Source organism: Drosophila albomicans, chromosome X (genome assembly GCF_009650485.2).
Source record: "Drosophila albomicans strain 15112-1751.03 chromosome X, ASM965048v2, whole genome shotgun sequence".
In the NCBI taxonomy this organism is placed as follows: domain Eukaryota; kingdom Metazoa; phylum Arthropoda; class Insecta; order Diptera; family Drosophilidae; genus Drosophila; species Drosophila albomicans.
This window is the reverse complement of record NC_047627.2, coordinates 1171793-1190787: the sequence shown is the minus strand read 5'-3', so window position 1 is coordinate 1190787 and position 18995 is coordinate 1171793. Positions and strand designations below refer to the sequence as shown.

The window sequence follows — 18995 nt, the reverse complement described above, 5'->3', positions numbered from 1 at the left end:
TTTAGCAATTCAGTACGTTTTATACTCCTAGTGGAGTCACTCACAAAACCTATCAAAACGTCAATGAGATCGAGATCGTGCCTTAGCCTAATTAAAATCGCCCACATTTCATAATCGCCTCGATTTGAGCGACTTTCGAAAAACAACTAACAGATAAAAAAGTTTAGACAACTAAAAACTTGACACGCGCATAAATATTGACGAAATGAAATTCTAAAGAAAGGGGGAAAAACTGCAAATCGTTTTACAGCATCTACGATTCAGGTTCTGAGAACTTAGAGTCTACGATAAGCTTATCAGTTATTCTAAATTTGCAAGCATCGTAAATGCAAATAGCAAAGAAAGCCACAGTTATGATGCAATAGATCTGATAATTACACACGAATGAACAGATGTTGATAATGAACCTAGGAAAAACTTCTTTTAAAAGTTTATGTTCTACAAAAACTATAAAACATTGTAACCTTATCAGTTATAAACTTAAAATAGTTTCATGTGTTCGAAAATCATGAATATTGTATGAATCATAAAATAAAATAGAAATGGAATAAAACCGAAAACTACAGTTATAATTGCAATGCAAAAGATCGTACAGTTAACGATTTATCTGCATGAATTAATCCCGATTAATAAGCTTTAGTAAGCGATTCAAACATTTACTTCTAAGATCAGTGATGTTAGTGGTTAAGTGATTGTGTTGAGTGTGCTCGACTGTTAAATACCCGCTGCTCATTTACCATAAGGGGAAAAAGTACCGCTAAATACTATAATATACAAAATGCTAAATTTAGTTAATCGATATACTATATATACGAGTAGGTCAAAATATACCCGATTGTCAACCAAAGCAACCAAGACGCGATAATATTCTTAAATAAATTTCGCAATTATTAATTGATCTCAACCAAATGGCAAATTGGATTGGCAATATTTCCTTCGGCATTTCCTTCGTCTTAGACAAACTTAATAGACCTTTAAAATATACTGAATTTATATACCGAAAAATGCTAAAATATACCTGAAGCTATATTTGGTATATCGATATACTGGTGCATTTAACAAACTAAGGTACCAAATATACTAGATTGTCAACCGAGACAAGGAATAACACTTTTCCCTAAATAACTTTCACAATTTGTAAAATGGTTAATGGGATCTGAAATATCCCCTTCGGGGCATTTCGTTTAAGATAAACTTAATAGTACTTTTAATATTTGTTATTTAAGGTTGCGGTGTTATTTTTAAAATATACTCAATTAAAATAACGAAAATTTTAAAATATACCGAAAACTATATTTATATACTGGTAGATTAAAATTAAGATTAAAATACTAAAATATACCTAAAACTATATTTGGTATATCGGTATACTGGAACATTCAAAATAAGGAACAAAATATACCAGATTGTCAACCAAGATTAAAATACTAAATATACTAAAATATACATTAAGCTATATTTGGTATATCGGTATACTGGAACATTCGAAATGAGGTACAAAATATACCAGATTGTCAACCAAGATTAAAATACTAAAAATACTAAAATATACCTTAAGCTATATTTGGTATATCGGTATATTGGAACATTCGAAATGAGGTACAAAATATACCAGATTGTCAACCAAAATTAAAATACTGAAAATGCTTAAATATACCTAAAGCTATATTTGGTATGTCGTTATACTAGTCCATTCGAAATGAGGTACAAAATATTCCAGATTGTCAACCAAGATTAAAATACTGAAAATACTAAAATATACCCAAAACTATATTTGGTATGTCGTTATACTGGAACATTCGAAATGAGGTACAAAATATACCAGATTGTCAACCAAAATTAAAATACTAAAAATACTAAAATATACCTAAAACTCTATTTGGTATATTGGTATACTGGAACATTCAAAATAATGTACAAAATATATTAGATTGTCAACCAAGACACAACACGGCTCATTTCCAACTTATTAAAAGCTAAAAAAAAGAACAAATGATTTCAGCAAAAGTGTTTTAGACTTCTACTCGTACCACAGAGCTGTCGCCTAGTTATCGAAATGTTCTCAACTGTACTTCCTGCTATCGCTGTGTGCGATGACACTGATGTGTGTATTAGGTCACTTTCCATATGCAAATGCAAATGCGAGCTTCTCTCGCACGCATCCTGCGAGTATTCGCATTCGTGTCCATTTCGTTGCCTCTTGAGCTGTGTGTGTGTGTGTGTGTGTGGCCAGTGTACACACTCATCTCGGGCCCATTTACAATAATATTTATCAAGTGCGCGCTCTCTGTACACACCCAGCTAGGAGTAGTGTCATATATTAGCGGCTTAGTCTGTATGGACGCGCCTGGGTCATCAGCATTTGCCATTTGCTGTTCGCCATCATCATCATCATCCATCCATTCATGATGATGATGATGATGATGATGATGAGGCGAGCCTATGCGTGGCCTCTAATTACGTCGCATTGTCATAACAGAATTGAGCGCATTTGACACGCAATTGGAGCAAGCACGATGACATGTGAGAAATGCGAGCGCAGAGGGTTAATCGAGGAGAGGAATGAACGGAGAACGGAGAACAGAGAATGGAGAATGGAGAACGGAGAATGGGAAAATGTCCAACTAAATAGTTGCCAAGCTGCTTGCAAGCAACTCAGTCAAACTATTGCTCGAACTCTCAAAAAGGAAATGGAAGCAGAGACAGGAGGGAAACAGAAGTGGAGAGGTGGAAAAGTGACAGTGACTGTGACAGTGACAGTTAGCAGGCACTGTTGCATCAGTTTCTCTGGACTTTCCCCTTGCAGCGCGTTGCGCGGCTTAAGTAGATAAGAATTAATTGTTCAATGGCACGCATTGCACTTAATATTTGAATATGAAGAGTGTGTAGCATATGTGTGATGTAGACGACTCCTAGAAAATGAAGTGAAACGAACCTTTTTTGACTTATGCCCCGTCATTTGGGCCTGGGCCTGGGCCTGTTCCTGTGCCACGCACCTTGGAACTCAAACCTGCCTCGCTTAATCGGATAAAATTCATAATTATCGTTATTACTGTCATTCCTTCTAATGACCAGCGCACAAATTGCGTGTACTTTTCTATTAAGATGAGCTATCAAATGCCAAACGCACTTTGACTCTGCGACTCCTTTTTTGCCGTTGATTTTATTCCACTTCTCTACAACTATTCCTCTTCTCCCCCTCTTGTCATTTTTCAACTGCTCTTCTCGTTATTTTTGTTTGTTTTAACAAATACTCTCTATTTTAAGCATTGGACTTTTATCAAATGGTTTGACGCTTTGAGAATGTCTTGATTCAGAAATTAAAGGATCACTAAATCAGTTTAAAGTTTATTTTCTGTATTTGAATTTTGAAAAATAAAAAATTAATTTCTTATATCTGGAACAAACGCTTTTTGAAATTAATGAATTAATAAAACAGTTTCAAGTTTATTCACATTGTAAATTTGGAAAATAGTCAATTGATTTCTTATATACCGAACAAATATGCACAACTTGAAGCGGCAAGAATTATTAAACTATCAGATGTATGTATTGATAGTGATTATCAATCATAGCTTAAGAAATACATCATAAAATGCAACATTGAAGCCGAGAAGATAGATCCAAAGCACACGAACAAAAGTGTGGTTAAGTTGAAGTGTCTCTGATTTAAGTCGTCGTTGCTCGACCCATTATATAATATTAAATTCAATAAAAGAGTACTACAAAAATATATTTGATTGCCAAAGTCCGTTTACAAATAAAAGTCACAACATCGATTTAGCTTTAAATATGTATAAGGGAACTTATATTATCGATAAGCACTGCGCACGTAACCACATCGAATGTACATATGAAACGACAGTTAAGTTTAAGTGTGACCAGACAACAAAGAATATGATATTTAAAACTAAATAAGGTCACTTTTGTTAGGCTTAATTATAACATGGGCACATTTACATTATTTTGAAATCTTAATAACCCAAATATATTGATGTATTTTCATAGTTCTCCTTATATATACATTAAATTCTTTAATTAAAAAATCATTTTAGTTTTTAAACTTTGTTATGCCCTTAAATACATTTTCTTTAGGTTTACTTTGTGGTTAGAGCACTTGAAATTCGACTTGTTGTCAATAGTATTTCCATAATTTTCGTTTGTTGTTTTTTCAACATTACTTGCCCATATTTCCTTGGCTCTAATACACATAGACACTCACACACTCCTCCTCCTCCTCCTCCTCCTTCTGATGCCACACTCTGTAGCTTTCTCTTTGAGGGCGCACGCGTAAATTATGTAATTAAAATTCCGCACCTTAATTCAGGCAATTTATTACATGAGCTTTTGACTAATTGGATAACGATCTTTAACTATGTTTACTAAATACATGAAAGATACATCACAGCCATCAGGTAAATAGGCAAACAACAAAACTCCCTCTCTCTCTCTCCCTCTTTAATAACAGAGACTGTCCCACACTCAAGTACTTAACACAGTCGAGTCCAGTCGAGTCGACTTATGAGTTCATACCCGCGACCCGTGATGATTGCATTTTTTGATAAGCTTCAAATTAATTGAATATGAAGGTGTGTGGCATTAATGCGCCTGATTTGCGTGCTCCAATCTCCAAATGAGAGTCAACCAAAAAAAATAAAATAAAATAAAACTAATGAAAGACTGAGGATTAGGCACACTTAAAAGGTTTTGTCATTTCGTGCAAGCCCACAAAATATCTCTCGAGGATTTCTTGCGTTTACTTGCATATGTTTACTGATAAGCACCTTCCTATTCTACACATTTTAGGATATTATATTTAAAATCAGCATATTCAGTAATTTATATACAAAAATGTGTCAATACTTTGAAGAACATCTTTAACACTCTACCAACTAGCATAAGTCAATTCAACGATTATTATTATGCTATATTATTTCTTGATACATTTTCTGATATAAAGAATTTTGTTGAATATTTTGGTTTATATTGAAGATATGGAACTAAAGCAAACTATCCATCCCAATCTTATTGTTTCCCTTATTGTTATTTAATATACAATTTCATGTGTGAAAATGTGCATAGAATTTAAGGAATCTATTAAACATTTTTCGAAGTAAGTTTTTTTTATGGATCTAGGAATAAATCGATATGAAATTTTTTGGCATTTGTTAGTTAATGTGCCTTTTTCCATAATTCAAACGGTTCACTACGCAGAAACAACAAATTGTAGAGGATCAGCTAAAATCTTTGTTTTCTTTTCTTTCATTCATTAATTCATTATTTATTCATATATTTCATTCATTAGATTTAAACCCAATTAATTGCGTCTACTTGGGCTGACGTACATATCAAGAGTAAATCACGCTATCGAAATTTACAGCTGCATTACTACGATGAGCGGCATTCGCTTGACTTAACGGTAAAATTCCCATGCATAAAAGAGAATCGCCGATTATAAACACCCAGTAGAAAATTCGCAATTCGCTTGCAGAATCCCAGTAGAAAAAGGAGTTCGCCCCAACAAAATTATTATTATTATTATCTTATATTATTTCAACATAATTTTGCTATCAAAAATAAGAGATTTTGTTGAAGAGCTCACTGCACTAAATGAAAAATTAAGTAAGTTTTAAAAAGTTGATGACGACAACGAAAGGAAATTATAGATAGAGAAATACTAAAAATGTCATAAGAAGTGAACTAAAGCATTCACTCTGCGTAGATAAACCAATCTTAAATCTTAATTTTGTTAAAAATAAAAATCCATCGTACTTATTCTAATCAAAATAGGTACGATAGATTTATATTTTATTTTAAATACAAAATTTTTGATTTAAGATTTTTGCTTTAGTTTTTGATCTCACAAACGCCTTTTATACTTTTAAGAAAATTTATTTATTTAATCCAAACAGTAAGAAAATTGTATGTAGAGAATGATTTCATTTTTGTACATTAATCTTTTATCTAATAATCTATAGTATTAAAAGTATTATTAATTATATTCAGCTGCAATTTTTAAAGCGATTTAAGCATAATAATAATAGAATAATTATAAAGAAAACTATCATAATGATATAATAGTTTGTGTTTAGTACACAAAAAATACAATTTAATATATTCAGCAGCAATTTACAAAACGAATAAAGCAAAATTATAATTCAGTATTTTCAGTATTGTTCATTAATATATTTGGAATGTTTAGTATAACAAAAATACCATTTAACACATTCAGCAGCAATTTTCAAAGCTACTGCAGCGTATTACTGAGCGTATGATTTTCTTTTTGTACATTAATATAATCTATGCAGTGTTTAGTATAAAAAAATACCATTTTATATATATTCAGCAGCAATTTGCAAAGCGAATAAAGTAAAATCATAATATACAACAACAATAAAAAAGCGAATGATTTGCAGTATTGTTCATTAATATATTTGGAATGTTAAGTATGAAAAAAATACCATTTAACACATTCAACAGCAAAGCGGAATAAGCAACATAATAATATAATAACTATAAAGAATACGCAAATAGAAAATTGTGGAGTATTTATTTTAGCTTCAAGCATCATTAAATCATGAAGTGGATAATTTGACAATTTCCATTGGTTTCGCTGCCAGTTCTCTCTCTCTCTCTCTCTCTCTCTCTCTCTATCTCCGGAGTGAAGTGTAGTTAATAGTGCTGTCATAATTCTGACCGAGCTTGAGCATGAGCACAGCACAGCACACACACAATGCGAATGTAATTAATTTGCCCTAATGCGATGATACTCGACGTTCTGGTTAATAATTTTCACTTGCATTAATGGCAATTGAAACTGAAATTTGCCGAATGAAATCATTCGAAGCGTCGCGTTCGCGGTTCGGTTTTTGTCGTCGTTTTCGTTTTGGTTTTGGTTTTCGTTTTCGTTCGACAAACAAAAGGTAATTTTCATCATTGAAACGAAGCGAAGTTGAATCAATGAATGTTCGCGGAGGGAAGGGGGAATGTTGAGGGGGTCACAGCCTATTAAAATTGCCCGCATTGGCAAAAAAAAAAAAAAAAACTCAGAGAGGGGTTTGCAAATGACGCGGTGCGCTAAAAATAGACGAAAAGTTAGGGTCAGCTCAAGCTGTTCGTTCGGTATGCGGCACACGTGTATTTTAGCTAGAGGAGTGTGAGTGGGGAAAGTAGGGGAAGAGGAAGGGGAAGGGGAAGGGGAAGGGGAGTGCGACAATTGGAGAATCCGACGACGAGTTGCCGCCAGTTCCCAGTCGCCAGTCGTGTTTCGTTGGTCAACGTAAAATGTTGTAAGCGCTTTTTGGCTGACGTTTTTGTTGTTGTCGCTTTTTGTTATTGTTATTGTGATTGTTGTCGTTGTTGTTGCTGATGGCTGCACCAAGTGGACGGCTGATGGCGACAATGCTACTCACCTTAGTACTGCTCCTAGTTCAGGTAAATAACAAAACTCAAAATTGTTTTGCGTATTTAGTTGAGTTTCAATTTCATTTGCTTAGTCACACGCATTGGAGTTCATGGATGCCGATGACTCAGCATTGGAGCATCACGACGATGTTGGCGGAGATTCTGCCGAGCTGCCGGCCAACTTTCACAGCTATTCGAGAGACACCATCGCCAATTTTAATCCCCACAAACAGGACGCACACTTTCGCACCCTCTGGGAGCGTGTTCCTCTCCAGAAGCAGGATGTGATCAAGCGTAGATAGCTTAAATATGAATTGGATTTTGTATAACATAAGTACTTCATACTTTCATATTCATAATTGATCTAAAGGCAAATATCATTTCACCCTCTAATACCCAAGAGTAATGTGAGTCACTCATCATATAATTTGTATTATGATGGAAAACAACTAGAGGTTTGAAGGTCATTTGAATTATGATTGTCAGTTGTCAGTTGTCATTCAATAATCAAAATTGCCAACTGACAAACTGAATTCAAATCACTTAAAAGCGCCTTGTTTTTTAGACATACAATACAAATTATGTGATGAGTGCCTCACTCTTGGGTTAAGTCATGGAAGCATATAACATAGAATATATTCTGGAAATAATAGTCATAGGCACCTAATGTAGATATGTGTATTTTTTTCTGCTTTTTTTTTTTTTGTTTTTATATCGTAAGTTGGTGGAAGATGACATCTTCGAAAGTATTTTATGTACTATAAACCATTCATATAATTTAAGTCTATCATTTATCAATCTCAATCACAATTGTTCTGTATTTCTAGTCCCAATTTATATTCTCAATATATGTTAGCATTGTGTAATATCTGCTCTTTGTCAAAGAAAACAAAATGAATCAGTTTTGACACTTTCCGTATTATTATTAAGAATCACTCACAAAAACACTCACGAATAAATTGAATGATTTTGAAAAAAATATATCATTTTATAGGGTGGAAATCTATGTAACAGGCAGAAGGAGTCGACTTCGACTGAAAAAAAGGCTAGTATATTTTTATACCATTATTATTGCATTCGGTATATTTTAGTAGTTTTAGTATATTATTTTGACAGAATAATACCACATTGTTTTGCTTTATAGTGAATATCTAACAGTCCAGCAAAAAAAAAAAAACAAAATTTCAAAAATTTTCGACTTTTTTTAGGAATACATTTTCTTAACTCCCATATCAGCGGGTATTTTTTATTTATTTATACAGGATTTAAATTTGTTGTTAGAGTAGTAATCTATTGCTTCCATAATGTGACATACTGAATTGTTTTTCAAATGCATTGATTAATGAAATCCATTCAAGCTTCCTCCATTTCTAGCCGTTTAATTAAGAGGGTTATATTATTTGAACAGCATTTTTTTTTTAAACATAGTTTATAGTCTCCAATAAAGAATCGGCCTGATGGTTGTACTCTTCTTCGGTAAGCAAAGTGGTATATTGTGTACTCTGTGGTATATTTTGAGTGTAATAGGATATTTATATTTAAAGTGTAGCCTTTTTTTTAGTATGATCTTGTATATCTTGTATATTTTGAATATAATACTATATCGATATAGAAATGACAGTCTTTGGTATATTTAGTATTTTTTTGGTTTAATTTATTTTTATATATTTAAGAATAATATTGCATTGTTTTACTTTTAATGGAAATAGTTAGAGGATATCTCACAGTCGAGAAAATTGAGTAAAATTTGATACATCAAACTCGCATAACTCGCATATTATTTAAAAAGATTTAAGAAAAATGAAATTAAAGCACAGTCTTGAAGCCACTCTCTCCCCTCTTTCGTCTTGGCAGATGACATTCCTATACCAAGTGCAATAAATGAAATTTTGAATACTACACTTTTGCGTTGTCAATGTAAGCATCAACTATTCGAGGCGAGTCATCAACAAGAAAATGCACTTGTTGTCTTCATTGATTCAACTAAATGACAGTGAGAGAGAGAGAGAGAGAGAGAGATAGAGAGAGAGAGAGAGAGAGAGAGAGAGACTGTGAATTAAGCCAAGACAGCTAACAGCTGCTTTTGAAAATAGCTCTTCAGCATCGCTTAGCCAAGTTTATGGAGCAGTTATGGCAACCCGCTGTTGCCACAGTCTGATTGCGTGGTATAAAAAAAACGTTGCCACTTCATAGAGAAACAGACGAACAACAACGACAACAACAACTGGCAAGTGGCAAGTGGCACACAGATTGGTCAGCTTCTGACCCGTGGAGAAGGGGGAGATGGCAAGAAGAGGGATGGGGAGGGCAGGCAGCAAGTGTTTGTGTTTGCCCCAAGACGTATGGGTCACTACTTGACGAAGCAACCCTCGAGAACGTGACCCACGCCCAAGTAGTTCTTTCGAAAAGTATAAAACAGAGAGGAGAACAAAAAAAAAAAAAACGACGCCCCGAAACATAGCTAAAACTTTTTTATTTGCATTTTGTTTTAAGAATGAAACAGAAGCAAAAAATTAAGTAAAAAGAAAGCTGAAAAAAGAAAAACGGGAGACCAATGGTGTTTATGCTCATTCCTGTTTCTTCGCTCGTTTTTTTTTTTTGGGTTGTTTCTTCTTTGTTTTGTAGAAAAATGCACAAGTTTTATGCTTCTATAAAACTTTTTGTGGTAGAAACTTTGCACTTGTCTTGTAGCCCGCCGAAAGGGTTTTACAATGATGCGCTTCAAGCAACAGCTTACCCCTCTTCCCTATGCCCTTTCCCCTCTCCCCGTTCCTGCTTGTCGCACTGCAACCCGCTTCGCTTAAGTGGGCGTGTCAGGCACTTAATATTTGAGACGCATATCAAAAAGTAGCGGCTAGTTATTGGTCTATTTTGTGGGTTAGAGACAAAAGTTTTTAGGCAGCGCATTTCTAATGCCACCTTTCAGCCTTGCCTTCCCTTCTCTTCCCTTTCCATCCCTTTCCCCCTCTCTTATAGCTGGCATTGCGATTGTGTCCACTTAGTTAACCCCGGATTTTGCTGCTGCTCTCCGTCGTCGTCGTCGTCGTCGTATGGCTGCTATGCATTATCATTAAAATAAATTATTAGAGTCCGTCCGGAGCGCAGCAGCAACTACGCAACAACTAAACGCATTTTGCACGTTTTGCCTGAGCAAATTTTTTACACGATTTTTACAACTTTTTTCGGCGCATTCGGCTAAGTAGACAAAAGCTTTTCGCTGGACAACGGCAACTGAAGGTGAAGGCAAGTGAAGTGGTGAGAGCGAGAGTGTACTGCAAATAAAAAGTCAAGTGAGTTAGAAGCAACAACAACAATAACGACAATGGCAACGGCAACGGCATTTAGTTAGAGCTCAAAAAGGTTTGCAAGAAATAACTTTGCATACTTTTAGGCAGCGCATGTTAAATACTAAAATACTAAAATACTAAATGCAAGCCAAGAGACAAAAACACAATGACCGAGCCAGAGGTGCGAGTGGAGAGTGGTGAATGGTGAATGGTGAGTGGTGCTGTGAGTGGTCCAAATGGTGGTGGTGAGTGGGTGGTGCTGCTATGTAGTGCTACTTGCATGCGGAGGACCACGTAATTTCTCAAGCTGCCATTGCCTAACCACGTAAAGCATAAAATATTTGCTAGCTGTGACCCTTGCCTCACCCTGTCTTGTCACTTTCTTAAGCATTCTAATGCTGTCCACTGGATAGGACTGGACTGTAAGAAAAGTATGTCTAAGAAGTTGCCAAACAAGTTGCACTTGCGACGACGATGCTCATTTGAATACATGGCAACAACTTTGACCACGCATTAGTTACACAACAAACACAGCACACAGCAGAGCAGGACTCAGAAGTGAAGTGAAGTCAAGTCCAGGCGAAAGCAAGTCAGTCCTTGTCGCTGACTTTGCCACATGCCTCATGCCTCATGCCTCATGCCTCATGCCTCATGCCTTGTGCGGCGAAGGTCCAGGCACATGCAATTTGTAAACCAAAGCGCATAATTTACAATGAACATTTCGGTTTGCTCTAACGGTGCTTAAAGCTGACCACGCCACAGACTTCATCTTGTCTCAGTCGCAGTCTCAGTCGCAGTCTGTTGTCTTGAGCTTGAGGTCACAAAAATACACACATACAGAATCTTAGGTAGAAAATACTCCCGAAGCGCATTGATCGAGAATCGCCGCTTTGCTAGTTTCCCCTTTCCTCCTCCCTTACTTTTTTTAGGCGTGTGGCTTAAGTATCTCAAGTTGACTACGACTGCTACTTCGGTGTCCTTCTGCTGCTACTGCAGTCAAGTGGCTGCCGTGGCCACGTGGCCCCCAACTCCGGAGCACTTTCGGGGTAAAGCGAAAATAACTTGTAGCAAATTAAGTTTGTTAGTAATTAGAACACCACTAAGGACACCTGAGCGTCCTGGCCAGGCCTGGCGAAATTTATATGCCAGTCGCATCACACTACAACTCAGAGCATGGCAGACAACACAGACGAGCACAACAATTAAACCCACAGCCCTTTTTTCCTTTCCATTCTTGTTTTTTTTTTTTGTTTCGTTGCTTTGCTTTTGGTTTTGAGCTTGTTGTGTTCAGGTATCTTCACAACCAGCAAAGTAACAAAAGTTCCAAGTCGCCTTGTCGAAAATTCCTCAAGCCGAAAGTTGGCAACTTTGATGTCCAAGCTGCTCCTTTTCCTCTTTCTCTCTCTTCCTTTACCATTTGCCATTTGCCATTTGGCAGGCAGCCTGCACTCCAACAAAAGTATGCAACAAGGTTCTTGGCATGCGTCTGTGGGAGAAACAGTTGCATGAGGACTACCATGATGACGATGATGATGATGATGATGATGATGATGGTGATGATGATGATGAGTAGCTACCAAGCCAAGTGCATGCCTGGACATCGTCCAGTTTCGCCAGTTTCCAGTTGCAGTTGCCCTCCTCGGCCACTTGAGCAATGTGGCCAAGTGGCAAAAGTTTCTTGCCTAAGCAGTTGACCTGCGTCGCCTTCTGGTCAACCTTCTCCACCTCAACACACACACACACACACACACACACACACACACACACACACACACACACACACACACACACACACACACACACACACACTGCATGAGCTTAGGAGGTAAGTACTCTCCAGAAGTATGGCATAGTCAGCGTGTTACATACTGTCAGCTCGTCTGTCATCCATTCACATCCATTCACTGCCTGTTCATAACTCACTTGCGAACTTGCCACATTCATAGCAACAACAACAACAACAACAGCAACAACTGAGCTATGGATCAAAGAGATCAGCTTGGGGCTTACCTGCAGGGATTCATCTCAACTCCAATACTTGAGAAAAGACACCAATATTAAATATTCATTATACTTTACCAATTTTATTTAGAACAGTCAAATAATAAAACCACTTTGTGTATATATTAACATATGTATGTGAATAATTAAAAAATTACTTTCATTTATTTCAGTTTAAACGTGTTGCAGAGATGAAAGAATGCTTAAAGAAAAAGTGAGTTAAAAGAAAAAGAACGGATATGTTTCCATAGTTTTTATACCCGCTATCCATAGGCTAATAGGTTATTCAGCCTCAAGAGAGGCTCGTAAATTTATAAAAATCGGATAACAGGCGTAATATACATACATAATGAACTATAGTCGGTATGAGTCTTGAAAATTTGGTTGCGATCGCATACAAATTGTAAATGTTATTTAAGAAATACTATTGTATGGGGATAAATAACTACTTACTACGAATCTTATTACCATTGTTTGATAATCTGGTATATTACGGTATATTTATTTGCTATATTTACAAATTATTTATGTTATAGTCTTCTTTTAGTATGTTTGTGATACTAGCCGAAGACCTAAGTTGTCATGGCTCTTCTCCTAGTAGGCTAAGATTTTTTATAAATTTTTGTCTACTTTTATGAATAAAATAAAAATGTTTACGATAGGTTATATTTTGGTATAATAATGTTTTGCTTTTATTCAAAATGCTTAGCGAGTATCTCACATTCGAGCACTTTCTTAATTTTTTTTTTTCTATACTCATTACTATTTCCCAGTATAATTTCGTGTAAAATATTCAAAAACTCTTTCTTTGTTTCCTATGCGTAAGCACATTTGTAATAAAATGCAGAAAATCGAAAATCTTAGTTATACAACCCACAAAAAAATAATTAAGTACTTTTAAAAAGGCGTACAAAATAAGTTCTCTTTGATTAAAAAGGGAATTTTTTTAAATCACTAAAGAAATGTTAATAAAGTTCAGTTCTCTTAATGATTAGTTAATTTTAAGGAAAACTGCGAGATGAACAAAATTGTACAAAATGTGTTAATTTTAATTGACTGCTTCAGTAAATAAATTAATATAATTTTATAATAATATGTATATATAAAGTTCACCATATAGTATAGTCTTGAAATCAATTACTTCAGGAATTCAAGAATTGATTGTAAAACTGACTTTTTATGAAGCTTCTATGCATCTTATTTTTTAAGTCTTTTTATATTGGCTGCTTAATTGATTTCAGTTTAGTTTGGCTGCAATAAAATCAATCCATATTCTAGCTAGTTTCATAATAATGTACTTAAAGTTCGCCAAGGAATTTGTCTTGCAATCAATTCATGAATTCATGAAGTAATTGCCTTAGTATGAAGCTAATGTGAAATATTGAATATAAAACAAAGCTATTTAAGTGGAAAGTTGCAAACTTAAGGATTGAGCGACAAGCTTAAGAAGTTCTCCCCTTTTTCAGCAGCACTTTCACTGCATTAACACCAAATTAATTTTGTCTCAAAACACACACAACCCCAAAAAGAGAGTGAGAGAGAGAGAGAGAGAGGCAGGGGGAGTAGTCATGTGTGTGTTTAAATGCAGGGCGATTGAATTTTAAACAAGAAGGACAAATGCCAGCAATCAAGTGAAGTCATGTTAAAAGAGCAGAGCAAAATGAACTCCCCGAGCAGCACAAAAGGACACCGAGTGAAAGGAGGAAGCAAGGCGAAGGCAAAGGCAACGGCAAAGGCAAGGCATTGTAACTATAATCAATATGCAGCAGTCAATAAAGGACTGAATAGTCCTTTGGTCGAGAAGCAACAATTACAGCAGCCCAATGTGGAGTGGAGTAGTGGCAACCAAGGGGGGCAAGGAGCGATTGTGCCTCATAGTTTTGCAGTGCGTCGGTTAAATGATGTGTAATCGTCTTATGTGCACTTGAATGCCTTTTGGCTTCTAATATGGCCAGCGAGGCGACAGACAGCACTGGCGACAAGGACCTGCAAGTATCGACATGAGCATGGCCAGCAGAGCAGCAGGACGAAGGACGAAGGCAGCACAAAGGACGCACCCAGACTGGAGTTGAAAATGGGAGTTGGAGTTGGAGTTGGAGTCGGAGTCGAAGGCAAGGCAAGTAACCAATTCGCACACACAAAAGAAAACTTTGCCATAGGCTGACCTCAAAATGCACAACGGGCAACTCAGGCAGTGAATGCCTAAGGACCTTTTGCTCCTCGCTTGCCTTGACCTGGGCGCTGGAGCAAACTTTAATTTACAATCAATTCAGGCGTGAATAATAAACCACAAGAAACCAAACAGAGCCAAAGCGATGGCCAAAGACAACGCACAAGTGAAAGTGTTGCCAACTGTATCTGCTGCACTCCAGCACACACACACACACACACATGTGTGTGTTTTAAAATTTAGTTACAACACAACACCAAAAGTTTAGCAAGTTTTCAAACAAACAAAGCGCACACAGAAGGAACCCCAACAAACTCAATCTTCTCCCCTCCTCACCGTCTCCAGCCGCTCTCAGAAAACACAAAACCACAACACTTCCGCCGCCTGCTTCAACTTCCCCTTCCCCCTCCACTTCAACTTCAACTTCGGCTTGAAGTGTCCTGTCCGGTCCCTGGTGACGTCCTGCCTTCTGCCTGCTGTCTGCTTGTCTAGCTAACGTCCCTAGGCTGGGCTATCAATATTGTTTTCCTATTAAATTGATCATTGGTCAGCAACAATTGTGGCCAAAGCGTACACAAGTGAATGTACAGACGGACAGACAGACAGACAGACGGACGGACGGACGGACGGACGGACGGACGGACGGACGGACGGACGGAGTTGAGTGGGCCACTTGCCTCTCCTTTATATCCTTTGTCTCGGGACAACGTTGAGTGGCAGCCCAAGGGAGCTGCCACGTCCGACTGGCCACTTTTGTGCATTAATTGTACGACTCTAATGAAATTAATTGAAATGCTTCTTGCTTGAATGCTCTGAATTTGAATGCGAATGCGTATGCGAATGAGAGTTCGAATGTTGCTGCAAAATTCTTCTGCAACTGCAGCTGGTGTTGCAGCTATCTTTGGCATTTGCCATCACAACTGCCAATCAATGTGGCAGCCGCAGACAACAGCTGAAGAGTTGCTTCCAATTTGAGTGTCAAACTCTAATGATTACTCCTTCGTTATTGAAATTGGGCTGAATGGAATAGATTTTCGACATGGAGTAGAATAAAAACAAGTTTGAAGACTAAAATGAAGTGTGTTCGATAATATACTGAAAAAATACTGAAATATACCGAAAAATATATATGGAATATCGATTTAGAGCTATATTCATCATATAACTAGATTGCCAAAGTAAGCAAATAAGATCCGACGGCAACAGCTGTTTTTATTTCTTAATCAGATAATAATTTTCAATGTTATTTACAGAATACTTTTGAATCAAAAAAACCCTTAGTGCAATCAGATCTTAGTTGATTTGGCTGATAATCTAGTATATTTCGCACTCTACAGTATACATTGATTATAGTAGTATACCAATGTACCAACTACAGTCTTTGGTATTCTTGAGTATTTTTGAGATATATGTATGTGTGTTAGAAATAATACCGCATTGTTTTGGGCAGCGGGTATCTTACAGTCGATTACACTCAATTGTAGCTTTTTTACTTATTATTGTATGTATCAAAAGTTGTGACACTAGGACAGACAGACAGACAGACGGATATTGCTCCCTGTCTATAGACTTCTACCTTGTCTTAAGCCCTTATCGTGTATGAAAATAATTCGGAAATAAGTTGTTACAAATAATCTATATCTATGTGAAGTACGAGTGGCAACGCGAGCTTAGTGAAACGATATGGCAGCACTGATCGTGAAACCAAGATCGACGCGAAGTTAGTTAGTGTGTCGGGGTTGACAGGAACAGTTGTCCTCTAATCGTGTATAACATTAATCTGTTTATTACATCATTACTTAATTACTTTTATATTAATAAACTACTTAACTTTGTTACATCATATTTATGATAAGTTTTAATGAGTGGACGAATAATAATAAATTTATATATTTTCATAACACATTAAAAAGTAACGAATTTTATGTTTTCATATTAATTAAATTAATCAAAGTCCGCAGAGCAATAAGCTCTCAAAAAGAAAAGAAAAAGTATTCTCAACTTCCATGATTCTCTTCACCAATTGTCTCTATATTTTGTTTGATTTGAAGACTGCTTATTATTGCTCAATTATTATAAGTTTTGTTCTCCGCGACTATGTACATTCATGTATATTGAAAATACTTTTACATTAAAATTAAACTCTTTCGTTTTCACCAATTGTTTAGTGTTCATATACTTCTTTTAATATTTTCTACACACACGTATATTCACTTTGGGCTCTTTTGGTTATTCTAAGAACTCTCTTGTGATGTTAGTTATGCTCTCTTTATCACTCTCTCAGCTCTATTGTGACTCTTTACAGACATTTCACAACACGCTTCATCTATTTCATCATTTGCCTTTCGCAATATTGACGAAGGTCTGTAAATGAATTCATTATTTTTCCTTCCCCGATTAGATTTAAATTATAAATGACAAGCTTTAACAAAATACTATTATAGAATTACTTCATTTCTACTGTCTTAATATTTATGCACTAAGCAACACTTAATCGATACGCGCTACTCAACACTTAAGAAGTGAAAATATCGATAAGCAATAGAAGAGATTAGAAATTGGATTATAGAGGGCAATTTGTGTGGGATGAACTAAATTGTAAAATAACGAAGTGAAATAAATGCAAATATTCCTAACCTGATTTGTCTGATTTGCACCTTTAACTCTCTCGCTTTTCATTCTCATTCCATGTGAGGTATCATTCAAGGCAAATGAATGGTCAATCTGGCATCGTTTATCGAACAATAGCTGAAATCAGCTTATACTCGTTGTGTGGCAAGTGGCAAGTGCAGTTGTGGCATTTGCCTGCTATCCACAATGCATCCAGCCTGGCACTCAGAAGGAGGAGAAGGAGAAGGCAGCTTGTGGCAGCCAAGTGGCAGCCAAAACTCAACTCAATTATGCACAATTACAGACACAAACAGACCAAGTGGCAAGTTGCATGATGCTGCGGCACATACGCAGCTGCAGCTGCCACTTCCACTGTCTCTGCCTCTGTTTCTGTCTCTGTCTCTGTCTCCTTCTCTATATTGGCCTCTCCAGCGCCTATTTAATAGCCAACGACCTTAATAGGAGGCAGCAGGCAACTTAACTGCGCGTTGCAACGACAGAGCAGACCAGTTGCAACAGCAACAGCAGCAGAAGCTGGTGGCGCCTCCTCAATGCCATTTGCCTATTTTTTCCGTTTGGGAATATTTTGCTGGTTTCTTTTTTTCGGGTGCCTCGCAGCAACAACAACGATGCAGTGCAGCTGCCCCATGTGTCTGTGTGTGTGTGGGAGGCGTTTAAATTGCATGCATAGCTCATTGCTTGCCACTCGACGTGGCTGAAGTGGTTGCAAGTGGGGAGCGCGAGGAGGGAGTGGCGACTGCTGTCAAAATGCCATTGAATTGCTTAAATACTTTGAATCGTCGTCGTCATCATCATCGTCGTCGCCGTAATGGGTTTTTGCTCCCGTTCCCTTTCTCGTTCACAAAAAAAGAAGAGAAGAGTGATGCAACATATGCCAATGGCAGCGCATGAATAAACGAGCCCCAAAGCAGACAGACTAAATGAATGAATGAATGAACGAATGAATCAACGATATGAAGTGCAATCAATGCAAAAATGTGTGTGTTCAAGTGCCCCCAAAACAGCCTGCAGCAATGGCAATGACAATGGCAATTGCAGCATGCAACCAGGCCAGAAATAGCTATAATGTGTTTGCGATTGTGTAAGTGTGTGTGGAAGAGTGTGTGTGTGTGCTTAGGTGCAGCGGTGTGAAAGGATTATTCACACACTATTGATTTCAAATTGAGTTGACTTCAAATCCGTCTGAATTGACAGCCACTCAGCTGCGGCAAGGACGAAGGCAACACATGGCAACGGCAAAGCCTGCCTCTTTGCAAATGCTAGTGTATGTGTGTGTGTGTGTGCGAAACCGGAAGTTGACTAATGAATTTAATTTGCAGTGGGTGTTGAAGCAAATAGAGCGACAAACAGATAGGCAGACGAAGAGACAGACAAACAGAGAAGCAGCAAGCAGACACACGGATAGAGGAGCAGACCGACAGACAGACAGACGGACGGACGGACAGACAGACAGACAGGGCTCGCTTTTAGTTGAGCAAACGAAGATGACGAAGATGGAGCTG

At 36.9% G+C, this 18995-nt stretch overlaps 1 protein-coding gene across 1 annotated transcript; it reads left to right on the top strand.

The window, feature by feature from the left end:
• The first annotated feature begins 7267 nt into the window (after positions 1 to 7267).
• On the top strand, positions 7268 to 8383 carry LOC117570418 (uncharacterized). Its single transcript, XM_034252049.2, has 2 exons — positions 7268 to 7434; positions 7497 to 8383. Exons 1-2 carry the CDS (start codon positions 7369 to 7371, stop codon positions 7704 to 7706), a joined length of 276 nt encoding a protein of 91 aa, XP_034107940.1. The 5' UTR covers positions 7268 to 7368; the 3' UTR covers positions 7707 to 8383.
• The last annotated feature ends 10612 nt before the right edge of the window (positions 8384 to 18995 follow it).

Bases quoted from the DNA above. Each gene is read 5' to 3' on its own strand.
- LOC117570418 (XM_034252049.2), top strand. From the start codon at position 7,369: ATGGCTGCACCAAGTGGACGGCTGATGGCGACAATGCTACTCACCTTA. The intron at 7,435-7,496 runs GTAAATAACAAA...TCATTTGCTTAG, and splicing joins TAGTACTGCTCCTAGTTCAG to TCACACGCATTGGAGTTCAT.